General features: G+C 47.5%; 1 protein-coding gene across 3 annotated transcripts; it reads left to right on the top strand.

Moving 5' to 3' along the window:
• The first annotated feature begins 1,364 nt into the window (after positions 1-1,364).
• Positions 1,365-26,103, top strand: BID (BH3 interacting domain death agonist). 3 transcript variants are annotated; one of them, XM_039250022.1, is made up of 6 exons: positions 1,365-1,515; positions 15,965-16,039; positions 18,200-18,318; positions 21,280-21,419; positions 23,668-23,880; positions 25,089-26,103. In XM_039250022.1, exons 4-6 carry the CDS (start codon positions 21,345-21,347, stop codon positions 25,098-25,100), a joined length of 300 nt encoding a protein of 99 aa, XP_039105953.1. In that variant the 5' UTR covers positions 1,365-1,515; positions 15,965-16,039; positions 18,200-18,318; positions 21,280-21,344; the 3' UTR covers positions 25,101-26,103. The 3 variants fall into 3 exon arrangements, with proteins under 3 accessions (XP_039105953.1, XP_039105952.1, XP_039105951.1); XM_039250021.1 differs by lacking the exon at positions 23,668-23,880 and having other exon boundaries at positions 1,435-1,515; positions 18,108-18,318; XM_039250020.1 differs by lacking the exon at positions 25,089-26,103 and having other exon boundaries at positions 1,435-1,515; positions 18,108-18,318; positions 23,534-23,747.
• Positions 26,104-27,423: the final 1,320 nt, after the last annotated feature.

The following is a 27,423-nucleotide window of genomic DNA, read 5'->3' as shown; positions in this document are numbered from 1 at the left end:
TGGTGCTAAAGTATCGGTGGCAGAAGTGACTTACAGCTTAGGTAGGCCAGTGGCCCAAATGAGGGGTGTCTATACTGTCCGCGACACACAGCCTGGGCCCCGCCAACTCCAGCATGGCACTGAACTTCCTTGGCAAGGAGACAGCATCCAGCTGGCACTATCATGTGTCATTTGTTCTCTGATCTCAGGTATCCTGTGCCTTCACAGCAGCCCTTGTTGGAGGAAATCTATTTATTGGAATAAACCTACTCTTGCTCAAACTTTATAGATTGTCCCCTTGACACCTTCATCAGAGCCAAGGTAAGCTGCACACAAAACCCAGGAATTTCACTGAAAGCTAGGTGCAAGGTAAGGTTGGACACTCTTGAAGTGGTAATTGGTATGCCCCATCCTTTCGTAATATTACCTGTGGGTAAAGTGCCATAGTCATTTTAGAAAAACTGGTAGACACAGTTGCACCTGAGTGGCTCAGTCCGTTAAGTATCCGACTTTGGCTCAGGTCATGATCTCCGGGTTTATGAGTTTGAGCCCCACCTCTGGCTCTGTGTTGACAGCTTGGAGCCTGGGGCCTGATTTGAATTCTGTGACTCCCTCTATTCCTCTCTGCCCCTCCTCTGCCTGTGCTCTCATTCTCTCTCTCTCTCTCTCAAAAATAAGCCTTAAAAATTTTTTAAAGAAAAACGGGAAAATACAAAAAAGTGGGAAGTAAAATAAATCACTGTGATTTTTATTATTTTAATGTAACCTTGTGATGATTTTTGGTTTTATCTCCTTCCAGTCTTTTTTTTTCTTTTTTAAAATTCAGTTTTCTAGTCCTTTGTTCAGGTGTGGCAACTTCCATGACCCTCCTTAATTTCTCATGCTTTCCAGAAACTTGCTTTCCCGTTTCTGTTTCTCTTTTGTTGGAGTCACGTGTGTTTCTCCACTGGCTGTGCAGTTGTGGGGCTATCTGGGTACAGGGACTGGTGAATGGCGTCACGAGATTATGACCAGGAACTACCACCCCCGAGGCCATTCCAAGACAGTCTGAGAGGATTCTAAAAGCAGTTCCACGCAAGGATCATTAGGAATTATCCCGGCATCGCCTAAATGAGTGGCCCAACTTCCTGGATGGCTACCTTGATATGGAGCACGCTGTGAGGATGGAAATCCTGCTCTGTTGGCTCCATCGTCCGGTGGGCCGAGCCTGGCCGGCTCCCGGCGCCCGGGCTCTGGGACGAGCGCGGCGCGGGAGCCCCCTTGGCTTCCTGCGCGCGGCTCCCGCACCCCGCCTCTGGGCTTCCCGGTAGCGGGCGGCTGGAGGCGGGGCCGGGGGCGGGGCCGGGGGCGGGGCCGGCCGTGTCGGGCGGGCTGGGGAGGCCCCGGGCCTTGCCGGCGGGAAATAAAGGAAGTGGGCGAACGGCGGCTGCGTACTCCGCACGCCTCCAGGACTTTACTTCAGCCTCCCTCGCCTGGTCTCGGACCCCCTGGTCCCCGCCGCCCGTCTCTCGGCCTCCTGCCGCGGCTGCCGGGTGGGTGAGTAGCCCCCCGACCCCGCGGGGCCGTCTGCGCCGAGTGCCTGCCGGGTGCGGGGCTCGGGGCTCGCCACCGGTCCGACCCTCCCGGGCACAGCCCCGGACCGCCTGCGCCCGAGGGTAGGAGCCGTAGGACGCGAGGGGAGGCGTGGGCCGCCAGGTGCCACCCCGCCTGGAGCTCGCCGCGAGACCCAGTCTCGGGCGGCCCTCGAGATCCCGGGGTTAGAGCCTACCAGCCCTCGGCACCCGGCGTCGGGTCAGCCTTTCACCCCGCCTCTCGACCGCCTGGGCCCCTCGCTGGGTCCTCGCGGCCCCCCCACCGGCCGGAAGGACTTCCCTCCCCTCAGAGGAAGGGGGTGGTGCTCAGTGCGAGCCTGGAGAGCAAGAGGGGGCCCGCTCTCGGCTTACTGATTCTCTCCAGGGTTCGGAGCGGTCCTCCCCTTGGGCTGGGGGCGGGGTGGGGGTGGGGGTAGGCTGGCTAAGGCTTTATTGTCTCCTCTCCAAGCGAGTCTTCGGGTTTGGCCGTAAGCTCGTGGGGCCTGGGCCTGGGTGCGGTGGAGGGGTCGGTGGGTAGGACTTGAGGCATCTTCCGCCCACGGGTTCCTGGACGGTTTGCAGTGAGACCAGCGGCTGCTGGGTCCAACCTCCAAGATGAGAAAACCGACGGGAAGGGACAGGTTCGGGTCACACACTTGTTCAGCACCAAATCCGGAACCCAAATCCAGACACAGACCTTGGACTCTGGTCTAGGGCACTTTCCCCAACGCCTGCTGATTCCTGAGGCCAGAGAACCTGTCTTAAAACTGTTAGAAATTACATGCATATACCGGCTAGTGGTAGACATCAGTTGTTGAATGACTTAATGACCCCAGGGGATCCTGGGAGACCCCTAAGCCCTCAGCTACCAAGTGGCTGGGATGGTGGGGGTTTATTTATTCATTCATACCATAATAAGAATCTGCAGCAGGAGCTGGGATCATAGAGTGATGGTGGGGGATGGGCTTGAACATAGCTAAGGCCTTCTGGGATTGGATTGGCCTGGGAAGGGGGGTTTCCCAGCACATAGTGCCCTGGCCTTTTCACGAAACTGCCTAATTCCACTGCCAGGCTTGCCTGTCCTTCCTGCAAATCTTATCTGTCTGCTCAAGCCTCACTTGATGGCATTTTAGCTGGACGGGTCTCTATAGAAGGGTACTCCTGCCAAAAGATGTGGTTTTTCCACATTCCATCTCCACCCATCTGGGGCGCATGCATGGCAGGCTCTGAGATAGGGAAGGCTCTCCTGGGCTTTGGTCTGTGCCATCTTGAGGCAGACCTTGAACCAGGGCTCTTGAGTCCACTGGGAGTCATCAGTGACTGTTCCTGGAAGATAACCTGGTTTGGGAGCTAAAAGGAAAGTGGGAGAAGGACTCCTCTGGTTTTAAAAGTTCAGCTGGGCAGAGCTCTAGTAGGGCATTGTTGGGAAGAGGATAGATGTCAAACCTTTCATTGCCACTCAGCATGCGTGTGTTCTGTCCCTCCCCCCACAGAGGGAAGAGTACTCCCTTCCCACAGAGGGAAGAAGTGCAGGGTCAGCACCCGCAGGAGACCTTGTACAGCACCTCATTGGTGAGGATTAAAGTCAGCCTTCTCATGGGCGTCCTCGAGCACTGAGGGGCCCACGCTGTGCTGGGCATGGGAGCAGTGTGGTTCATGAGGGACAGGGCGCTGTCTCTCAGGAATGGAGATGCAGACTGGCAAGTGCCATACATCAGGATGAAGGCTTTGGTAGTGTTTGCTGCAAAGGGCTTCGACTGGGTTGCTCTTCGCTTTGTCTGTAGACGTGAGGCCATCGGAAGTGGCTCTGAAGAATGAATAGGAGCTTGCTAGCTGGGTAAGACCGGAAAGTGTACTCCGGGCAATGCAGGAATGTGGGGTAGGTGTGCCTAGGTAGGAAAGAGGTATCTCTAGGTGGAAGGTGCATTGCATGCCCTGCTCTGAGGCCTCGGCCAGAAAAGCTCACAACGTTAGCCAACCTGGGAGACTCATTGGAGAAACTGCAGGGACGCCCATTTGCAGATGAGAATGGCCTGTCAGGAGTGCTGAGGACATGGGGGAGAGCAAGACCCTGGAGGATGGAGTCTTCCGGGGCAGGAGTCTTGGCTTGCAGAAGGGCAGTTAATGACATTCGAGCTGTTCTCGTTTTCTCTAGTGCCATCCTGATCAAGGACTGTGTGTTTCTTGGTGGTAGTACCCAGGATGCTGGCTGTGGACTCTAGAGCTGTGGTCATTGGACATCCTTTCTGTGGCTGCGCCTCTGGCCAGTCTGGGGCTTTGGGACGTAGTGCCGGCCTGGATGCTCCCTGAGGCCAGCTACCCATCCTGCTGGGCCTCCTATGCATAGGATCCGATTAGCAGCCCCTTAGCTGGGACACCTGGCTGGCCACCCCCACAGGCCATACATGTCCTTGCCCAAAGCCACTGACAGGTTTGAAAAAGACAGCTAGATGGTGATAACATACAGAGCTCATTGTGAGCCTGATACATCACAAAGAACTGTATGTATACTAGGTCACTTGGTCATCACAGTAATCAGGGACTAGGTTATCATCTTTATTCTTCAGGTGGGAAAAATGAGGCATGGAGTGATTAATTAACTTACATAGGGTCACAACTGAGGGAATCATTGCCTGGATTTCTAGCTACTCCCCGCCTCATCTCCCAAATTCGACCCATCTACCTCTGCACCTCTATACCGGTGAGACCTGAACGGGCAAAGAGTAGAGAGAATGGCCATGGCCTTTCTGTGGACTCTTCTGCTTGCAGGCAGCTGGTGATACGTGCAAGATAGGAGGACGCTTCAGGGAGCAGCACCGTGGACCCATTGGGTGGGATTATGCCCGGCAGGCTCCCCAGTTTCCTGTCCCTGGGTCTCAGTCCTTTCTTTCCCCGCCTTCCCCTCCTCTTCTCTTCCTGCCTGCTGTGGTAAAAATGGGGAAGTTTCAAATGAAAAGCAAACTTACGTATAGGAGGATTAGGAGGAACTTAAGGGAGGACCGTGGGGGAGAATAAGGGGAAAAATAGTTGGGGAGAGGGAGGGAGGCAAACCATGAGAGACTCTTGAATGCTGAGAACAAACTGAGGGCTGATGGGGGTGGGGGGAGGTGATGGGCATGGAGGAGGGCACTTGTGGGGATGAGCGCTGGGTGTTATATGGAAACCAACTTGGCAATAAACTATTAAAAAAACAAAACAAAACAAATGAAAAGCAAACTTGATTGTCTTGATGAACCATAAAGCAACCATCGCATTCTTGGTTGGCTTTTTGTGTCCAGGGTCCTAGAAGCCACCAACTTAGAAAATGAGGAAGTAGTGGGGCACCTGGGTGGCTCAGTCGGTTAAGTGTCCGACTTCGGCTCGGGTCATGATCTCATGGTTCATGGGTTCGAGCCCTGTGTCAGGCTCTGTGCTGACAGCTAGCTCAGAGCCTGGAGCCTGTTTCGGATTCTGTGTCTCCCTCTCTCTCTCTGACCCTCCCCTGCTCATGCGCGCGCTCTCTCTCTCTCTCTCTGTCTCTCTCTCTCTCAGATATAAATAAAACATTAAAAAAAAAAAAAAAGAAAGAAAATGAGGAAGTGGTTTATTTTAAATGACCCATCAGCTTGGGAGCATTGGAGTGTTGGAGAAGTGTGCCAGGAGGTAGAGGGTTATGACCCCCTCTGAGTCACAGAAGGCTCTAAAAGGGGACTGGTTACTTTCAAACACACGGAGTAGCTGGACGGAAACAACCCTGCATGGCCCCATAGACCTTGTGCCTTCGTGGAAGGATGTGGGCCACACAAAAGTGGGGCTGCCACTGTATGAAGAGAGGCCTGCCTTCTGGGTCCACGGTGTTGAGACCGCCACAGAAGCTGCCACACTTTGTGCCTGGGCTTCTGCCCTAGCTGAAGGGGATCCCCAAGCTTGCACTTCATAAGCTCCCGCCGTGCCAGTGGCTATGCCGACCAGTGGGGCAGGTCAACATGTGCCTTACATGCTCATGTGCTTAAGAAAGTCCCTTTCTTCAGAGTTAGGAAAGTGAGTGCAGAGGCCTGGGTCAAGGGCAGGCCAGTCCTTGGAGTTCTGAACACAGCATTGGGGGGTTGGGGACTGGGGGGGGGGGTGTCTCAGCAGTGATGCTGTTGTTTTTCTGTTAGTGGGCGTCTGTGCTTCTGTAGTTGGCTTAATTTGCCTAACTCTCATTTTAATTCTCATGCGAATTCTGTGATGTGAATGAACCCATAGATGTGAAACATCAGTAGTGGGGTGTTTCTCACATATGTGCTTGTGGTTAGACAAGCGTTCAGGTGGCCTCAGCCCTGGGTCTAGGACTGGGCCATGGCCCTGTCCCGGGAGCTCCTGCTTCCGTCTCCACACCCTCGTGTGCACTGCCCACCCCCACCCCCACACTTCCCCTCCCCTGCAAGCCAGAGTGAAGGGTAAGAATCTCATGAGGCAGGGAGTGTCCCTTTTTACAAATGTGGGGAATGTGAGGTCACATGGCAGGTTGAGAGCCAGCTGTGACCTCTCTCTCTCCTCCCCCTTTAGAGGATCCCTCTTGTGGACTGGGAATGTGTGAGCCTCTCTCTCTCTTTTTTAAATTATTTTACTTTTTAAAAAATGTTTGTTTATTTTTGAGAGCGAGAGAGAGAGGGACAGAGGATCCAAAGCGGGTTCTGCACTGACAGCAGCAAGCCCCATGTGGGGCTTGAACTCATGAACCTTGAGATGATGACTGGAGCCAAAGTCAGAAGGCCAACCAGCTGAGCCACCCAGGCGCCCTGGGAATGTGTGAGCCTCTTAAATGCTGCTGGGCCGCAAGAACTTAGGGAGTTTGGGGCTTTTCTGGGGTTTCAATTTGTCTTTCCAGGGAGAGCTAACTGAAGTCCGAGCTGGGGGACTAGAGTTCAGTTAGAGCCTGGAGGCAGCAGAGGAGAGGAGGCAGCAGATGGGTGGAGGAGAGGGGCTGAGTCACAGATGCACTTGGGAGGTGGCATATGGGTCCCTCCTGGGAGTAAGTGCTGGAGAGTGATCCGGTCCTGTGAGCTTGACACCAGACCCGAGGTCTCAGGAATTTGTGTGCCTCAGTTTGGGAGAAGGCCAGCTGGATAAATGAGTCACCGCACCAGCAGCCCCTCTTGGCATTAGCGAGGACATTATGTAAAATGGATCAGCATCTGGGAAGTCACATCCTATCAGAAGGGCCGGGAGGGGCTCTTGCACCAGCAGGCAGCTCCTTGGAGATGGAATGGAGGAGGCCGCCTTTGGGGTTCAGCTGGAGGAATCCTGAGCGTCTGGTGGGGGAGGGCATTGTGTTTGGGACTGTCCCCCCTTTCTGCTGGCCCAGCTGCCTCTGTATGTATGGGGTGGGACGGGGTGCAGAGGACCAAAGTCACAGTCAGCACCAGCTAGAGAGCCTGGAATCAAGGCAGGCCCTGCTGTGGGTGAGGAGATAAACTAGCCTTGACTGGAACTTCTTCAGAACTTTCCAGCAGGGATTTCCTCACCTTTTCCGGGAGAGGGTGGGGGTAGGGCTGTGAGGCTAGTGGGCTGGCAGGTTGGTGGGCCCCTGGGACTGAGTGACAGTGCAGCCTCAGGAGAATGCCTGTCTTGCCCACCGCACTTTCTTTGTCATTCTCCCTGACCCCCATCACTGAGTTCCCGACCGTGAGACCCACAGGCCACCAGGGTCCTGTTTTTCCCTGGGGGTTTCTCCTAGGAAGCCTGGCAACGTCCAACCTCCCAGACTCAGTCTTTCCCGGCTGACCGGGGAGCCGAGTCCAGCGCCCTTGTTGGCCACCACGTCTCGCTGGGGTGGTGTTTATCAGTGTGTAAGATGATTGCTCCGGCCGTACGCTCACGCCCTGTACTGCTGTAGACGCAGGGTATCGTCCCGCTGCCTCGGTGAGCAGACTAGAACCTGGGAGGCGTGGGGGGGGGGGGCTTGCTTAACCGTGGGAGGCCCTGCCGGGGATACTTGCCGGCGTGCTCAGCCCCCTGCCCCATTCAGCTGCCCTACCTGCCGGCCCTGGCTCAGAAGGGCAGCCTGGGAGCAGCCACAGGGCGGCCGAGGTCTGAAGTCTGACTCAACCTTGGTAACATCACTTTTCTTCATGACTCAGCTCTAAGAGGAAGACAGGAGGTGTTGGAGGGAGAGGCTGGGGGATAGGTACGGGCTGACTGACACAGTTTGGCGTGGCCTCTGGGATGCTGTCTTGCTCCACGCAGGGTGCACAGTCTGTCAGAAGCCCAGGGTCTGGGCAGGGGAGGGGAGGCAGGGGTCTAGGAGGCAGGGGAGGGGGGGCAGGGGGCTAGGAGGGAGGCCTTCAGCATATAGGATGGTGAGCTTTTGTGGACCTGGGTGGAGCATTAGACGTGTGTGAGGGAATGGCCTGAGTTATCCGGTAAAGAGGCTCCTGCCTCTTTATAACATCTCCCTCAGCCTGCCTTTTTTCTTTTAAAACACTTAATTGAGTTATTTCACATACCACACAGTTTACCCATTTAAAATAACCTGTAGTATATTCACAGAGTTATGGCAGCCATCACTACAATCTCATTTTCGTACATTTCAGCAGTCCTGAAAGAAACTCCACGTACATTACCAGTCATGCCCTAGTGCCCTGTCCCTGCAGCTCTTGGTGGCCTAATCCATTCTCTGTTCTGTGGATCCGTCTATCCGATAAATGGGATCATACAGCAGGTGGCCCTTTGTGCGTGTCTCTTTCACTTTGCGTGTTTTCACCAGTTCATCCATGTTGTAGCATAAATCAGGACTCCATTCCTTTTTACAGTCCAAAAAGTACTCCATTGTAGTGGAGATACCACGTTTTGTTTATGGATTCATTCGTTGAACATTTGGGTTCTTTCTACTTTCTAACTTGTGGATAATGCTGCTGCGAACATTCATGTACAAGTTTTTCTGTGGACTTATGTTTCCATTTCTGTTAGTTATATGCCTAGGAGTGAAATTTCTGGGTCATTTGATAAAACTCTGTTTAATTGTTCAAGGAACTGCCATACTTTCCCAGAGCGGCTGCCTCATTTTACCTTCCCACCAGCAGTGTATGAGGGGTCCAGTTTGTCCATGTTCTTGCTCACTTGCTGTTATCCATCTTTTTTATTCTAACCATGGTAGTGGCATCATTGTGATTTTGACTGGCATTCTTGTAACGGCTAATAATGTTGAGCTTTCATGTGCTTATTGGCCATTTGTGTATCTTCTTTGGATCCTATTCAAATCTTTTGCCCAATTTAAAAAAAAAATTTTTTTAATGTTTTTTATTTATTTTTGAGACAGAGAGAGACAGCATGAGTAGGGGAGGGTCAGAGAGGGAGGGAGACACAGAATCTGAAACAGGCTCCAGGTTCTGAGCTGGCTGTCAACACAGAGCCCGATGTGGGGCTCGAACCCATGAACTGTGAGATCATGACCTGAGCCGAGGTCGGACGCTTAACCGACTGAGCCACCCAGGTGCCCTCTTTTGCCCAATTTTTAATTGGATTGTCTTTTCATCATTATTCTCTGAATCCTTTATTGTCAGTCCCTTGTCAGATAAATGATTTGCAAATATCTTCTCCCATTTCGTAGGTTGCCTTTTTACTTTTATGGTGGTACCCTTTCAAACACAAGAGTTAATTTTCTTTTTTTTCTTAAAGATTTTATTTTATTTTATTTTATTTTATTTTATTTTATTTTATTTTTAAAGTTTATTTTGAGAGAGAGTGAGAGAGCTGGGGACAGGCAGAGAGAGAGGGAGAGACAGAGACTCTCAAGCAGGCTCCACATTGTCAGCAGAGAGCCCCAACATAGGGTTTGAACTCACAAACTGTGAAATCATGACCTGAGCCAAAATCAAGAGTTGGACACTTAACAAACTGAGCCACCCAGGCACTACAAAGATTTTAATTTATTTAAAAACTTTTTAAACGTTTATTTATTTTTAAGAGAGAGAGAGAGAGATGGAGACATAGAATCTGAAGCAGGCTCCAGGCTCTGAGCTCTCAGCACAGAGCCTGACGCAGAGCTTGAACTCCTGAACTGTGAGATCATGATCTGAGCCAAAGTTGGATGCTTAACTGACTGAGGTGCCCCCAAAGGTTTTATTATTAAGTAATGTCTTCACTCAACGTGGGGCTCAGACTTACAACCCTGAGATCAAGAGTCACATGCTTTACCAACTGAGTCAGCCAGGTAAGCTGAGAGTTAATTTTCAACAAGTCCAGTTTATCTGTTTTTTCTTGTATCAGTTATTATTTTGGTGTCCTATCTAAGAAATCCTTGTTTAACCCAAGGTCTTGACATTTTATACCTGTGTTCTAAGAATTTTATAATTTTAGCTCTTACATTAATTCTGTGATCTCTTTTGAGTTAATTTTTGTGGATGACATGAGGTCACAGTCCCCTGATTATGTGTATCCAGTTGTCCCAGCACCATTTGTTGGAAAGACAGCTCTTCCCAAGGGTCTTGCCTCCTTTGTCAATGATTGATTAACCATAAGTATTAGAGTTTATGGACTGTCATTTCTAGTCCATTGATCTGTTTATCCTTTGCCAATACCACACTATCTTGATCACTGTAGCTTAGTGGTAAGTTTTGAAATTGGAAAATGTGAGTCCACTAACTTTTTTTTTTTTTTTCAAGATCGCCTGTTCTGTGACCCTTGGATTTCCGTATAAATTATAGGAACCAACTGTAACTTTCTGCAAAACAGCAAGCTGGGAGTTTGAGTGGAATTAGATAGAATCTATAGGTCAATTTTGGGGAGTATAACCATCTAAACTATAATATTTCTTCCAATTTGTGAGCATTGTATGGCTTTTCATTTATTTAGGTCTTTACTTTCTTTCAATTGTATTTGTAGTGTTCAGTGAACAAATCTTATATTTCTTTTGTTAATTGTATTTCTAAAGATTCTATTTTTTAATTCTAATTTTTAATTTTTTTCTTTTATAGTTTTTGTCAAGTCGATTTCCATATAACACCCTCTTTTTCTTTTTTTTTAAGTTTATTTATTTATTGGGGCGCCTGGGTGGCTCAGTTGGTTAAGCATCCAACGTCCGCTCAGGTCATGATCTCAAGGTTCGTGAGTTTGAGCCCAGGTGTGTGCTGACAGCTCAGAGCCTGGAGCCTGCTTCAGATTCTGTGTCTCCCTCTCTCTCTGCCAGAGGGAGCGCACAGAGGATCAGAAGCGAGCTCTGCGCTAACAGCAGACAGTCCGATACAGGACTTGAATTCACAAACCATGAGATCATGAACTGAGCCGAAGTTGGACGCTTAACCAACTAAGCCACCAGGTGCCCTGAGAATTCTCCTTTTCTTGATACTGTTACAAAGGTGATTTTCTTAATTTCATTTTTGGATTGTTTTATTGCTAGTGTATAGAAGTGCAGTTGATCCTTGCGAATACTTGTGCCCTGCAATCTTGCTGAACTCACTTATTAGTTCCGGTAGCTTTTTTAGTGGATTCCTTGGGCTTTTCTATTTGTAAGATCATGTCAGATCTTCTGTATGTTTCAGTATGTTTCAAAGCTTCTCAGTTGGTTCCGTTGTGCCAGGGTTGAAAACAACTGGGTTAGATCAGTGGTTCCCATGCCTTTGAGATGGAAGGGGAGGGGAACAGAGTAGTCGGAGCACTAGAATTTCTGAGGAATTTTCCTCAGTATCTGTTGGTGAGAATGAGGCACTGGGAGCTTGGACTCAGCCGATGCACAGAGGCAGAGGGACCAGTATCCGAAACCCCAGCTTCCTCCTTTCCCGATAAATCCAGTTGGGTTGAGTAAGTGAAAGTGTGCCTCTTACAGAAGTGCTTTCTGGGTGAGGGTGACAACACCCTCCCTCCTTGGAGTGGTCAGAAAGAGCCTGCGTGAGAACTGGTAAAAGTCAAACCCCAGAAGAAATCAGCAAGTTCGGGAAGGTGTTGAGGGACTGTTGTTGGGAACTGTGGAAAGGAACAAGTCTGGCTCTGAGCTACTCAGGGCTGTCAGGGCCATCTTTCTGGCTATGCCTTGACCCTGCCCACCCCAAATAACTGGACTTCACCCCATTTGAAGGACTTTTTCTTACAGCTCTAGACTAGTGGTTTTATATTCATAAAGGTAGATGTGAGAACTGGCAGATACCTTAGAAATCCACATTATCTAGAAACTGGCTGTATCCTTTTACTAGTTGCTTCATTAACTAGTGAGCTAAATGAAATCTTTGACACATGTCCATTTTATCATTTTATATTTGTATGAAAGTCATGGCTTCACTTTTTTTTCTTTTAAGTACACATTAGCATAGGGAGGTCATCCACTGAAAAGCATGCCCAGTGGATTCACATGGTCTTTTCTGAGCTACCAGAGGCAGTAGCTAAACAGAACATTCATTTATCCGTTTGTTTTTGAGAGAACACAAGTGGGGGAGGGGCGGGGGTGCAACAGAGGATCTGAAGCTGGCTTTGCGCAGCCAGCAGTGAGCCCAATGTGAGGCTTAAACTCAAACCATGAGATCATAACCTGAGCCAAAGTTGGATGCTCAACTGACTGAGCCACCCAGGTGCCCCAGAACTTTTTAAAAAAATGTTTGTTTATTTATTTATTTTGACATAGAAAGTGAGGGAGAGACTGCATGAGTTGGAGGGAGAGGGGCAGAGGGAAAGAGAATCTCAAGCAGGCTCCATGCTCAGTGCAGAGCCTCACACGGGGCTTGATCCACAACCCTGGGATCAAGAGTCAGGCACCCAAGAGTGGGGTACTCAACTGACTGAGCCACCCAGGCACCCTGAAACAGAACAGTTTTTTAACTTTGCTGACTCTGTCTCTTTCTCTGTCTCTCTCTCTCTTTCTGTCAGTCTCCTGAGTTTGTGTTTTGTTTTGCACATGCAGATCAGTTACTCCCATTGGTGACAGCAGTGATCAAGGATTTGGCTGTGTGGTCTCATCATGTGCTGATCGTTATGGACTGTTGAATGAGGAGTGACAGAAGCTGGATTGTTGGACTGTTTTACACTTAGAAATTATTGAGGACCCCCAAAAGCTTGATTAAGTGGGTTTTACCTATTATTTTCTGTGTTTGAAATTAAAACTGAAATTTTGGGTGCCTGGGGGGCTCTGTCAGTTAAGCATCTGACTTTGGCTCAGGTCATGATCTCACAGTTCATGAGATCAAGTCCCACATTGGGTGAGCTCAAGCTCCACTTTGGGCCCGACACTCTCCCCCTCTCTCTGTCTCTTGTGAGGTTCTCTCCCTCCCTCTGTCTCTCTGCCCATTGCTCACTTTTGCCCCCCCCCAATAAAAAAAAAAACTGAGAAATTTTTAAAGTATTTGTTGATTCACTTGAAAATATCATTGTTTGTTAACATAAATTTTTTTAAAAAGTATTTTATTTCTAGGAGAGAGAGACAGCGTGAGCAGGGGAGGGTCAGAGAGAGACGGAGTCACAGACTGAAACAGGTCCCAGGCTCTGAGCTGGCAGTCAGCACAGAGCCCGACGTGGGGCTCGAACCCACGAACCGCGAGATCATGACCTAAGCGAAAGTCGGACGCTCAACCGACTAAGCCACCCAGGCACCCCTTAACATAAATTTTTAAAAAATGCTGTAGTTCAGGGGCGCCTTGATGGCTCAGTCGGTTGAGCATCCAACTTTGGCTCAGGTCATGATCTCATGGTTCATGAGTTTGGGCTCCATGTCTGGCTATGCGCTGACAGCTTTGAGCCTAGAGCCTGCTCTGCATTCTGTCTCCCTCTCTGCTCCCCCTCCCCACCTTGTGCTCTCTCTCGCTCTCTCTCTCTCTCTTAAAAAAATAAACATTAAATAAAAAAGAAAAAGAAAAAGAAATGCACATGACGAGGGAATGCAGTTTTTAAACAAAAAATTGTCCAATGCCCAGAAGGGGGACATCCTCAAAGCATTTGTATGACTTGGATTCCATTTCTTAGGTGTTTTTTGTTTGGCTGTTTTTTTTGTTTTTTTGTTTTTGTTTTCTCCAGAGCAAAAGGGAAAAAACGTTTGACAGGAACATCTTGGTTCCAAAGGATTCAGACTGAAGGCCAGCACAGTCCAACAGCAATAGTTGGTTCGTACTCTCAGAAAGGATGAGGCCTTAAAATAAGTCCTGCATAAAGCCTCGAGAGCTTGGACATAAAGAGAGCAGAGTCCGAAATCCAGGAGAAAACCTACCCTCAGACTTTGGGGTCACTGAGAAAGCAGTGAGCCCACTTGGCTTTATGGGCACTGGTCCCTGTTTGCTTATCAGCTATGGAGCTGTTGGGGTCATCTCTGGATCCCACTTCTGATCACTAAATAATACTAACCTTAAAAATAGAACCGCCAGCGATTTCAGTGGCAACAATGCATTTATTTGGGAATAGTAGAGAACTGTAATTCAGGACAAGCAAGCTATTGTAAAACCATAGCAAGTTCACAGAGCAAAGGAGAGGAGTGTGCTTTTGCAGAGGATATTGGAAGGTGGGAGGGGTCTAGTAAACAAAAAGTGCAATTGGATGAACCAGGAGCTCCAAGTACGGTGGCTTCTCATTGGCTGGGGTGTTGCTGGGGGAAGAAAAAAGCTCTTCTTCCTCCTGCAGGGGTAATAAGGATAGTACAGGAGTGTCAGACTTGTATGGTACCTTTGTTCCTTTTGGGTGTGCAGTTCGTGAGGGGCGTGAGAGTGCCCTCTCTGGCCTGCTGCCGTTCTAAGCAAGGTTTCCTTTTATTTCCACAGTATCAAAGTCTGGAGGAAGTCTATTAAATGTTTATGTGAATTATCTCGAGTGCTGTCTCCCCCACATAGTTTTCTAAAGTTGGTTCTTGAGAGAACAAGGTGGGGGCCCGCATTCAGTCTGCTGCACCTTTGCATTGGCTGTGACTGGTGAACGTGATTTGGCTTCTGTGGACTTTTTCCTGAGGGGAATGTTCTGTTTTGTTCTTTGTCCTGATTCATATAGTGGCACCAGCTTTTGCCTCTTGGAGGGCCTGTGGTTGCCCATGAGCCGGCACCCATAGGTTCCCTGTCTGTTCAAATACACCTGAGTCCTTTGCTCTTGGCCCCCTTTCCTCCCAGTCAGCCATACCCAGCGGCAGAGGCGGGCTCTTCCAGATTCCCAGTGTGAGGGTTAGGGTGACCGCTAAGGCCAGCAGGAGCACCGAGACAGGGAGATGGGCAGATCGGGAGTGACTGCGTCCCACAAATGTGCACAGCTGCCTGGCGTGGAAGGCACGTCCTCTGCTTCCTCGGTTGTCTAGTCTTGTTTTTTACCTCCTTTGTGTTTAAGGACCCAAGATAAAATTGCCTAATTTGGCTGTTTTTTACCCTACAAAATGACCATTTCATTTGACTCAAACTAATATTGTGTGTAAACACACACATACCCAGACAAGTACATTTTATGATAGGATTATTTTGCTGAGACTGTTCTATAGAAACTTTTGTTCGGTCTGTCTTGGACTTCTTTCTATACTGATGCACGCCTAGATCTCTCATCCTTTTTGTTTTGTTTTTTTCTCATGTTATATGTATTCCACTTCATGGGCATAATTTTTTTGAACTTCATTCCCAGTTGCCATTTGTCTGATCAGTTGTTTATGATGGCTTATTTAGTTTGGAATATGTGCCATAGAGGACCTTTAATCTTCTGTGAATTGTCAAATATACATTATTTTTTCTTCTTTCTTTTTTTTTTAAATCACCAAATCCTAAGAAAACATTTTATTTTCAAGGCTTCTTTTTTTAAATATACATTTTCCAAGAGCTCTTTCTGTATGAATGCCACTGAAATCATGTGGCCTCTGGAGACTGATCTGCCTGGCTGTCTCTTACTCCCCAAACCTTACTTTCTCACTCACCTGGATCAGCACCTGGATCAGCCTCCTGCCTCTCAGCATAGTTGCATGGAACAGGAGAGATAATGTGAATGCTCTGAGAACGGCTGCACGCTGAAGGAATGGTTATGTAGTGTCATATTAGTGGTCGTAGTAATAATAAAAGCGAGTCCCTAAAAGCTTCCAGGTATGCTTATCAGCTAACTTTATTCTTGTAGGAAGTGCACTAATAAAAGTATTTGCCTGAAAAGAATTCAAAAACTAGATTGCCCTCTTTGCGTGATCAGTGAGGTCTTAGGATCAGTGAGCTCGGGGTGGGAGGGCTGAGCTCTGAGGTTGGAGGATCAGCTCTGCGGAGCTCTTCGTGCCTTGGCAAGTCTCTATAATGAGGAAAACTCCAAAGTGTGCTCACTTGGGATGCTGCCCAGGTTCCGTGCTGCGGAGAAAGAACAGCCTGGGTGAGTGTGGTTGGAATGGGCGAGGTGGGAGCTCGGCAACTATGGCTGGAGCGCCTTCCAGCCAGGACCCAGGATGACTCCCCCTCCTTCTTTCCTGAGGGTCCTGGCAGGGGGTGTCCCTGCAGGGGACAGCTGACTACCCTGTGTGCATGTGTGTCCTTTTCCAGGCTGCTGACTCGGGACCCCTACAAAGCCGGAAGCAAGTTGAGCCCTGCAAGGCTGCCGGTGCCATGGATTCTCAGGTCCGTCTGTGTACTTCCCCTGGAGAAATGCTTTGGGAGGGGGAGCGAGGGTAACTGGGGCCAGCTTGTTCTTCGTGGGTGTGCTGTCCGCGTGCACCCAGCTGACCCCTTCTTTGACAGCGCTGCAGAGAGGAGCCTCACATTCACAATTTGCTGGCACATAGTGAAAAAAGAAAGACCGGTCCTCCCTCCTCTTCCTTTCCCTCCACCGTGTGCCTGGTCGCGCACTGGAAGAGCAAGGTGGCTTTCTGATTCAGGACCATTTAGAAGCTCTAGAGTTCTTAGAAGCGATCCCCCTAAGGTCTTATAGGCCGTTCCCCTGGCTTTAGCAGGATGGTACCTAAACTGCCTTGTCTAAACTGCCTTGTCTGTACTTACCTTTTAATTAGCTGGAAGAGAAAATCATGGTGTATCCATCAGAAGCTCTTTATTTATCTACTTACTATAGTCTTTCTGCTTCCCTTCTTTGCCAAATTCTGTAGAGGCCCCTAGCACCAGAGGCTTTTCTGTGTCCACACTGTGTGCATCAGCCTTCTGTTCCCACCAGCTATTGTGAGAGGTAACTGCAAAAAATCTAAGGATTTGGTGGTTAGTAAATTTCGTGGCCCACAGTTTCTGAATCCCTAAGCATAGCAACATCTGACACCTGGAAGGTTATCAACATATGCTTGTTGAATATCCTAATAAAGGAAGGAAACCACATGGTTTTTCAGCTTGCTAGTTGGAGCCTGAGACATAGCTGGTTCAGCAGAGATGGTGGAAGAAACGAAGGGTGTTCTTGAGTTTCTAAGCTGTCTTGAGAGAGAGACTAAGCAAGCAGGAGAGGCGCAGAGAGAGAGGTCTCCAAGAGAGAGAATCCCAAGCAGGCTCCACACTAACATGGGGCTCGAACTCCCAAACCATGAGATCATGACCTGAGCTGAAACCAAGAGTCGGACTACTTAACCAGCTGAGCCACCCATCTTTTTCCCTTTTATAGGGATAATTCTGGAAAAGTAAGGGCCAATTAGCAATATGTTATCACCTTATTTTGTGCATTTTATTTATTTAAAACAATTTGCCCTCTAAAAACTGTCCTAAAAGTTTTCTGGTTATTTTCCTAATGAAAAATCGGACTTAGAAGACAGAAATAAATGTTACAATCACCTTCATCTTCTTCTACTGACTTTCCCTTACAAGCTAGTATGTGTGTTTTACATTTATTTGGGCAGATCTCAGTATCCCCAGCCTTCCGGATGATTCCCTCTTTCATCCTAGGTCTCTGATTGCTCTGAGTGCACCTGGGCTGCTGGGGCTGTGAGTTCTCACCTTTGTTTGCCAAGAACATTGTCCCAGATGCAGTCAGTACACTAGAAATGTCCCTGCAGGCTCCCAGAGCACGGATGCTAAGCTGAGTTCCCCTGCAAAAGTGTTGCTAGCAGATGGCAAGCCGCCAGGCAGAGACCACCAGCCCCTCACATTAGAGCAGGCGCCATCCCCCTATACGAAGCACAGCAAGCCTGCCCAAAGGCAGATGTTATCTGTGGTCACTGTTTCCCAGTAATTATGGAAAATCTGCTGGCTCCACAATACCATCTTGGCTCACAAAGAAGATTATGAAAGAGTTTCTGACTGCTGGGTGTGTAGCTGGTAAGGTGGGCTCAAGTTGGTAAGGTATGTGAGAGTTAGCTTATGCGTGTAGATGTATAAGGATGAGATCTAAGTGATGATATTTGCTGACTTACTTAAAACAGCCTTTGGACAACCCCCCTCCCTGAAAGCAAGCTCACCCCAGCTCAGTGTCTTCAGGATGTCAAGCAAACGGTAGATGAACCACGTTCTGCAGAATTGGGGCTTCCTCTGTGGCATCTACAGGCAGCATTGCTTAAGGCAGACACTGCAGATTCGGCCTCTGCCCCCTGATGCTCTTGCCCGCACGGGCTTATTCACATATCTTGGGCCAGGGAGGCTCTTTCAGGCCCAGCTGTCCTCGGGCTCCTTTTGCCAAGCTCAGCTGTAGGAAGGGCCTGTGGCCCCCCTGGATCCGCGTCCCATGGGTCTCCCTGACTTGACTCCCTTTTCATCTTAGGTCAGCAATGGTTCGAGCCTCCATGATGAGCGCATCACAAACTTGCTGCTGTTTGGCTTCCTCCAAAACTGCTCCAACTATAATTTCCACAGAGAGTTAGAGGTGTTGGGCCGTGAACTGCCTGCGCCAGCTTACCTGGAGGAGGACCACGATGATGAGCTCCAGACAGATGGCAACCGGAGCAGCCACTTCCTGGATAGCGAGGAGACAGGTGCCTGGCACAGCCTCCTCCACCCCAAATCTGGGCTTCACTCTCCCCAGTAACATTTAGGGACCTTTGGGCTCAGTGTCCACCTCTGTGGTTTCAGCCCACTGCGTGTTTGTGTCATATTGTTTGGTTTGTACCTGAGGATTCTGTAGTTTCCAATCAGCTGAAATCCAGTTTCTTTATAATGAGTATTGGAATCTGTATAGAACCTCACACTTTTATGTTCATATGTATTATGACGTGATTATATACAACATAACTATGGCATTGAAATATTCTGAACCTAATTTCCTGGTGAGAAAACTGAGGCCCAAAGAAGGGCAAATTACAAACCCCAAGTCAGGTAACTACTGGGCACCATCGGGCCAGGCCTCTTTCCTTGAGCTGGGCTCCATTGCCCTCTGCTGCTGCCTCCCAGGATATCACGCTTTCAGAACTTCTTCACATTTTCTCACTCATCCCCTGTGCTGCCCTTCCACCCTCACTTTTTATTCCTCTTTGCCGCTGGTGCACCGTCCACAGATGGAGGCCTCCTCAGCTGAAGGCTGGGGGAGTAGAGCTGGGGAGCAAGCTGAGGGTCAGCCACTCCTAGATTTGGGCCCGGAACAGTGTTTCTCAGTAGTGTGCACATTGAAATTCCATGAGGAACGTTTTCAAAATGCAGAGTCTTTGGGCCTGAGTGCAGCTGTCTGAACCAACATGTTCTAGGGTGGAAGACTGCCAGGTGTTTCTGGGGTATATGCCCTGATTACAATCACTGCCTCAAGGGACTCTGAGGACCTGGACCCAGGCCTCCCAACCTAGCAAGCGGACTGAAATCCTGCCTCCTGCCTCCCAGAAATCTCCTGACATGAGAGAATGCACTGCCCTCTGGTGGCCCTGAGGGAGACCAACAGCTGGTCCAGCTTTTGGACCTCCGGGTCTGTGTTAAATTGGGTGGATGGGGAAGTGTCAGGAGTTACCCCACTAGCCAGGGGGTGCCAGGTGCTTTAGAATCCAGCTACCATATCTTCTGGGTAGCCCTAAACTTGAATAAAGGCAACTGACCCCCTTTGGGGAAGGCTTAGGAGGGGGTGGAGGGCAGGAATGGCTTTACTTATCAGAAGCTGCGGCTAGAGTAACTATAATCAGAGGCTGTTCCCTGGGTGGTCTTTTGCTCTTCTACACCATTCCTTGCCCTTAGACTGACTGCAAAGCCTGACTTGATTCAAATGGCATTTGCAAAGGTACACAACTTCACCTCTGGTGGAAAACCAGCATGTAGATTAAGTACCTGATGAGATTGGGAAGCAAAAGGCAAACTAGACGCTTTGTATACCACAGTTTCATTAGTGAATTCATTTACTCAGCTGGACACTTACTGAATCCACTATGTCTCCTGAAGTTGCTGCAACAAAGTGGAAAAGCACAGAGAAATCAGTGAGGCAGAGACAGTATAGTAGGAGCTACCTAGAGGGTGGGTCCTTTGAGAGGGATCAGGAAAGACCTCATGGCTGTAACCGCAGTTGAGCTGGGCTGTGGAGGAAGGGGTACTTTGGCTCTTTGGTAACTGGGAAGAAGTAACGGCAACGGTGTAAGCAAACACTTGAAGATGGAAAGATTAGGGTCTTTAGAAGGCACTGTTGAGTTTGGCCAGAGTGTTTGGAGGGAATAGTGGAAGTTATGGTCCAAGGTGTTTTGAGGCTGGGTTACAGCTTGTCACTGGAACGGGTGTGAGCCCGTGAATGATTAGAGAAGTGAGGTCGTATCCATACTCTGGATCACAGTCAAGACCACGCTGAGGACACAAAATTTAAGGAGGCCCCCTCTCCAGGGTCCCACCAGGACACTTCTCAGAGCCTCTTTACCTCTTGCACCTAAGTGCCTTGCTTCCCAAAGTATATTGTGGAGAGTGGAGAAGGGCCTGGAAGGCCGTGAGAGTGGCCAAAGAGGCTGCTGTAATTATCCAGATGAGAGCTGATGGAGGACCCACGGCCAGGTGGTGGCGGTGGTGACGGTGGGACAGATGGTTGTATCTGTGCTCTGAGATAAGACGTGACGATTGCTGAGGGTGGCTGCAGGGACCAGGGAGATTGAGATTTCTGTCCTGAGTAAGTAAGAAGCCGGAGGGAAGGTGCAAACACAGAATATAAGATTTAATGAGAGAAATAGCCATGGCTGGCATTTATTGATTACTTACTAGGAGCTAGGTACACGATCCATCCATTTGCACATTCATTCATTTGAACAGTTTTCTGTTGAGCACCTACCGTGTGCCCTGCGTTATTTTCAGTGCTGTGTATTTGGCAGTAAGCAAAACAGGTTTAAAAATTGGAGCTCTTAGGAAGCTTACCTTCCGGCAAGGGACTCAGACAAAGAACATGGGCAGGTAAAATATATGGTAGTAGGGAGTGCCGAGGAGGGGAAAGGGAGGACAGCGGAGAGGGTGGAATCTCAGACAGAGTGGCGTTTGAGTAGCAAGAGAAGGAGCTGCGGTCTCTGGCGGCAGATGCGGGGCTCTAACTTGGTCTGACTGCAGAGCCCCTGCCCCCACACCTTCCTAGGCTGACACCTGTTACATGGTGGTTTATAGAACTGGCAGCTGTGAAGGTTGCCGTCAGATTCATGCCATGGCTGCTCAGAGTCACAGATGCCCTCGCATCACTGTCCTTTTCGTGGACAAATGGTAACTCTGTAGGTAGGGTGAGGCCCGCTTCTCTGGTCTTCTGCTTGCTTAGACCCTTTCCTGGCCCCAGCACACTCCAACCCTACTTCCCTGCCTGTGGGTCCCAGGTACTCCCATGGCGGCTCTAGAAGGGAGCATCTGCTCAGCAAGCCCACCATGGTGAGCTGAGAAAGCAGGAGCTGGCTTTGTTCCAGAACAGAATCCCTTTCTTTTTCCGGTATGGGGTGGTTTGGGAGGAAGGGTCAAACAGGCCATTGTCTGAATATGCTGTGTCTCTGTGTCCCTGCCTCAACATTCAGATTCTGAGAGTCAAGAGGAAATCATCCAAGATATCGCCAGGCAGCTTGCCCAAATAGGGGACAGGATGGATCACAGCATCCACCCAAGACTGGTGAATAACCTGGCAATACAGTTTATGAATGTGAACCTGTCGGAAGAAGTAAGTGAGAAAATACACCAGTGCCTTTTCTGGGTTAGTCAGGAAGTGTGAGAACTTTCTCAGTTGTCAGGTGTTTTGTTTTTAATTTTAATTCCAGTGTAGTTAACATACAGTGTTATATTAGTTTCAGTTGTACAACATAGTGATTTAACAGTTCTATGTATTACTCAGTTTTCAATATGATAAGGTGTACTCTTAAGCCTCTTCACCGATTTCCCTCATCCTCATAACCCACCTCTTCTCTGGTAACCATCAGTGTGTTCTCTATGTTAAGAGTCGGTTTTTTGATTTGTCTCTTTTTCCCCCCTCCCTTTGTTCCTTTGTTTTGTTTCTTAAATTCCATATATGAATGAAATCACATGGTGTTTGTCCTTCTCTGACTAGCTTAGGACTCTCTAGATCTAGCCATGCTGTTGTGAAGGGCAAGATTTCATTCTTTTTTACAGCTGAGTAATATTCCATTGTGTGTACACACACACACACACACACACACACACACACACACACACATCTTCTTTATCCATTCATAGATAAAGATACTCTGTGTCTATCCATGGACACTTGGGCCGCTTCCATAGTTTGGCTATTATAAATAATGCTGCAGTAAACATAGGAGTGCAAATATCCCTTCAATTAGTGTTTTGATATTTGGTTAAATACCCAGTAATGTAATTAGTGGATGGTAGGGTAGTTCTGTTTTTAACTTTTTGAGGAACTTCTTCCGTACTATTTTCCACAAGGCTACACCAGTTTGCATTCCTACCAACAGTGCAGGAAGCTTCTTTTTACTCCACATTCTCATCAACACCAGTTGTGCTTTGTGTTGATTTTAGCCATTCTCAGAGGTATGAGGTGGTATCTCATTATGGGTTTGATTTGTATTTCCCTGATGATGAGTGATGTTCAGCATCTTTTCATGTGTCTGTTGGCCACCGTGTGTCTTCTTTGGAGAAATGTCTGTTCATGTCTTCTGCCCATTTTTAATTGGATTGTTTGTTTTTTCAGGTTGTAGAAGTTCTTTATAAATGTTGGATACTACCACTATTGGATATGTTATTTGAAAACATCTTCTCCCAGTCCACAGACTGCCTTTTAGTTTCCAGTTGTTAATTAAAACACTGAGGTCTGTCCTGTGTCCCATGTCAGACAAACCAGTGTCCAGTGAGGTAACTCATTGCCTACAAAAGAATTGGAAATAGAATCATAGCATGGTTAATTGTCTTTTCAGAAGAGTTAATGTATTTGATATTTAGGAAACCTGAACCTTAAGTCAGGAGTCAAGATTTTGGGTATAAAAGCCTCCAAAAAGATTAACAAAACGTATATGACTCTTCCAGGACTAACTTACTCTTTCCTCAGTTTTAGAGAGCTGAATAAAAATGTGAGTGAGGCCATCAAGTCACTTACCACATGTGACAAGAAGAGTGACATATTATTTAGCCCACTACTTTTAACGTCCTGGTTAATATCAATATACAGACACCAGCAGAGCTTCTGCCTATCGTGAGGCACCGTAAGCTATCTAGCCTTCCTGGAGAAACTTAGTGGAAGAGAGAGATGCCCCAAGGCTGTCAAATCTGTGGTTACAGGAGTTCGGTGGAGAGAAAGGTTCCTTCCTTTTGACTGGAGTTGCAAGTATCCCTCACTGCCTCGAAATGTATGTGTCAGTCCTCCAGGGTTCAGCCTGGGCAGCCTCCTGCCTCCAGGAAGGTTTGTCTCCACTCTGGATCAGCAGCTGTCATAGCAGCGATATTGTTCTGCCTCGGGGAACAATGTTAACTTAATTTTGCGTATGAGTTGATGAGCTTGAAGGTCCTTAAGAGTCCGGTGGTGTATGGCGTGCTCCTCCCATGCAGCAAGAATGTCACATTTAGCCCCCTTCATCCCCTTCCCATAGCTCGGTCTGCACCGGTAAGATAGGTCTAAGACGTCTTGGGTATTTAACTAGTTCTTTAAGTGCCTTAGAAGCAGGGAGTGGCTGTGTTGTCTAATGTAAACACACACACACTCTGTAAAGACGTATTTGGTGATGTGTGTCCAGCTGCAGCGACTAAGCTCGGCCTACCCTTTCCATTGCCTCTCCAAATTAAATTGTCTCTCATTCTCTCCTCCAGCCTCCTCAGCTGTTTAATAAGTTCTTCCCTCGAAACGAAAGCACGCTTCTTCCTACGTAACACTGGTAGACTGTTCTTTCAGAGGGCAGAACATTAGTAAATGAGGTTCCGCGCGACCCTGTGTTTACATGCAGGACAGAAGGAAGCACCTTGCTGCTACACTGGAGCAGGTCCTGCAGACTTACCCAAAGGATATGGAGAAGGAGAAGACCATGCTCATGTTGGCCATGGTACTGGCCAAAAAGGTGGCCGACCACACACCGTCCTTGCTCCGTGATGTCTTTCGCACAACAGTGAACTTTATTAACCAGAACCTACTCACGTATGTGAGGAACTTAGTCAGAAATGTAAGAACCAGTGATGTGAGCTCCTTGGCGTTTCACTGCATCCCCTTGGTCTCTGTCTGTTCCCTCTAAGATCTGGAAATTCAGCAGAACTCTCTGCTGCAGGGTTCTTTCATCCTTTTTCCCCTGCTTCTGGTGACCAGACCACGAGAAAGGGACCTTGCTGCTCAGGTAGAAAGGCTTGGTTTTGCTTCTGTGAGAAGGTTGTGTTGTAGAAGGTGGTGATGAGCACCACCTTGAGATTCATCAACTTTATTTTTAAGATGCCCTGCTATCAGAGCGCACCACGCACTGTATTCTTGCTAGGATCCCAGTAGTACAGCGTAGGTTACAGGAGGAGCATGAGAATGTGGCCGGAGTGTCCCTACCTGAGCGTCTTCCATCTGCCCTCCTCTTCGTCTCATCACAAACATAAGTATAATTTACATTTAAAAACACATTAAGAGGATGTTGGGGAGAGAGACCAAAATGGATAGTCAAAAAGGGAGAAAAACTATTTGAAATCTTCCTCAGAAAACCTGTCCAAAAATTAAGACTAAGATATTAAAAGTCACAATTCTTCACGATGCTGTCCAAGAAGAAGGGCCAGACAGGCGTTAAAGTCTGTTGCTTCACTTTAACTGGAATTTAAGTGGCTGTATCTTACCTGTAAGTTTGAAAATACTAGTGAATGTTCAGGATTTTGTGTGTCGGAAGCATTACTCCGGCATCTGACCCCTGATGCCTTTCTCTGTCTGCCATGTTGTTCGCTTATGGCAGCATTTTAAAACCGGAGAATGAATACAAGTCTCGAATCAGGTGTTAAATGAAGCTGAATTGCTGGGAGAAGGTAAGCCTGAGAAAGTTCTGAACAGCTTTCACCAACGACAGTCTATCGGGGCTATAAGTGGGCAGGATATCAGCAGCAGTCTGTGTTAACAGCTTCCTGAAGGGCTGAAACAGAACCTTCATTCCTTGGACCAAGATGCTTCTTGGCGCCAGAAGTGATTCACTAGATGTGAATGTCCAGATCTCGGCGCCTTGAAAGCCTAGGTCTTGCACTTGCTCCCATGTAGCAAAAGGAGGATGCGGGGATCTAAGGCTGACAAGGCTCCAGAGTGTGTTTACAAACCCTGGCTTCACATCTATTGATTGTGGCACCAGAGCCCTTAAGTACTGAATCCTGGTTCGTGGATCCGATGCGCTAATTCTAGTTCCCTTTCTTGCTGCAGGAGATGGACTGAGTGCACGACTCTGCAAAAGTGCGACTGATGAAAACTTGACGTGGTGACAAGGGCACACCTGCCTCCAGTGGAAACGGAGCCAAGGCTGTGTAAGCAGCGCTCTTAGAGAAGATGGGCTCAAAATAATATGTATTTATTTCCTACTGTTTTAAAGATGTTTTAAGCAGGTGATTTGTTTAGAAATTTTAACTTGACATACTTGAATGAAAATGTCAACTTGCACAGATTTGAATGAGTTTCATACCATCTTCTAAATCCACTACACAGTGTGCCTTTATCTTATTTCACCTGTACAGGTGTTCACTTGGAAATTAAATTTAAGAACAGATTGTAAGGCAGAAGAAAAAGACAAGGTTTTTTTTTTGTTTAAGGAAAAAAAAAAACCAATGTTTTTTTGTTTTTAAAAAAACTACTGTTTATTAAAATGCAGCCTTGAGGTGTGTCTGACAGCTGGCAGTATTTGAGGAGAATGAAGTCTGGAGACTGATGTCCTTAGTCCTCACAAGTGAACAATTCCTCTCAATGCAGGGAACATCTTAATACTAAGGAAGTAACAGTCTTCCCATTTAAAAACCAAACAGTATAAGAGGTTCTGGACTAAAATTCTGTACTCAAACAATGGGAAAATCAGGCCTCAAAATGTGATTTTTTTCAACTCGATTTCCTTTTGAGTCAAGAAGGACCATAGGCAATTAAAAGGTATGGAGGTCATTTAAGGGCCCATGTCAACCACAGTTTCCAAAATCAGGTAACTAAATGTACCTTTTCTCTTTCTAAGCCAGCTTAAAAGGCTCTGATAAAAATTTTAAGCTGGTGGAGTATCAGAACTACTGCATATAGCCCATGGGGGAATGTCTGTTAATAATCTTGTATTTTCATTTTCCTCCCATAATTCCTCAGCTCACCCTTGCCCAAGAAGCTACATCTGAAGAAAACAGATTTCTAGGCATAAAAGATGAAAGACTAGTTAGACGTTTTTTTTCTTTTTTCTGAGAAAAAAAAACTAGGCACCCCTAGTTAGACTTTTAAAAATTCAACAGTTAAGGTTGGTTCCCTTTCTTAGAAACAGTCAGAATCCAAGTAATAAAAGCAAGGCATTTAGGTAGTGCCAAAGTAAACCAGGGAGACCTTACATTTAGAAACAGTGCAATATTGGTCTTGTTCCCAGTGATAAGCATTTCCGGGGATTCTGTTTAAAGGTACAGTGGTGGATGCTGGGTCCATATCACACACATTAATGTCATGCTTACCAGTAACACTTGTTACTGTGAATAGACCACTCTGGGGACTAATAGGTAATTAAGAAATACTTTCTTGTTATCAAAAAGTTTCCTGTTCCTTGAGAGTTTAATCAGAAAAGAAACATGACTGCATTGTTCAGTATTAAATACATACCACAATCTTGGTCTCAATCTGCTATCTGCAGTATGTTGCAAATACTAAAAACTGCTGCACTAAAAACTGTGCAGCACAAAAGCCAGTGTTTGGAAATAAACCCGTAATGCTGTTATGTTTTGGAGTGGATTTTTTTTTTTTTTTGAAGGATTCATATCACAGTGGAAACAAGTTGAATCACACACATACATAACATACTCATCCATACGTGTTATCAGTCAGTTCAGATTCTCACTGGCTGTGGGGGGGATACTTTCTTCCAAAAGGAACAATTTAAATACAAATAGTCAACTCTAATGGAAGAAAATAAGAGATCTAAAAATGACAGATAATCCCAGACTATCTGTTATAATACTTACAACTTTTCACAGCATCTTTACCTGCCAAGTTTTGCTTTAATTAAAACAGTAAGCCACCATTTTCATGCAGCTTATACACGTTTTAGTATAAATTTTTCAGACCAAGTTAGACTTTCTCAGCCATGAAGCAAAATTATCACCTTGTTCCCAAACCAGCATTATGAAAAGAGTTCACTGTATCAAAAACAGATGTTCACAGTCTTGAGCACATCCCAGCCACAGTGACCAAAGCATATCCTAGAAGTTGGTGGATTTTACACTTGGACCATAAACGTCATGGATATAACTGAAAGTTTTTTAATTCAGAGAATGTGTTTCATCCTGCTTTTTTTTTTTTTAATTTGAATTAAGCAATGGAAATTCCTCGGTTAAAGGTAAAAACCTTTCTGGGGCTCCTGGGTCACTTAAATGTCCAACTCTTGATCTCTGCTGAGGTCATGATCTGAGTTTTCTGAGTTTAAGCCCCACATTGGGCTCTGTGCTAACTGCCCAAAGCCTGCTTGGGATTCTCCCCCTCTCTAGTGTACTCCCTCTTCCCCACTCACACACTCTTTCAAAAAGTTGCCTCA

Source organism: Hyaena hyaena, unplaced genomic scaffold (genome assembly GCF_003009895.1).
Source record: "Hyaena hyaena isolate Hyena2069 unplaced genomic scaffold, ASM300989v1 scaffold_368, whole genome shotgun sequence".
In the NCBI taxonomy this organism is placed as follows: Eukaryota; Metazoa; Chordata; class Mammalia; order Carnivora; family Hyaenidae; genus Hyaena; species Hyaena hyaena.
The sequence above is the reverse complement of the archived record's forward strand: the minus strand, read 5'-3'. Positions and strand labels throughout refer to the sequence as shown.

Coding starts and splice junctions, on each gene's coding strand:
- BID (XM_039250020.1), top strand. Junction 18,319..21,279: donor CCTGGATAGCGAGGAGACAG/GTGCCTGGCACA, acceptor CTCAACATTCAG/ATTCTGAGAGTCAAGAGGAA. Junction 21,420..23,533: donor ATGTGAACCTGTCGGAAGAA/GTAAGTGAGAAA, acceptor TCTCTCCTCCAG/CCTCCTCAGCTGTTTAATAA.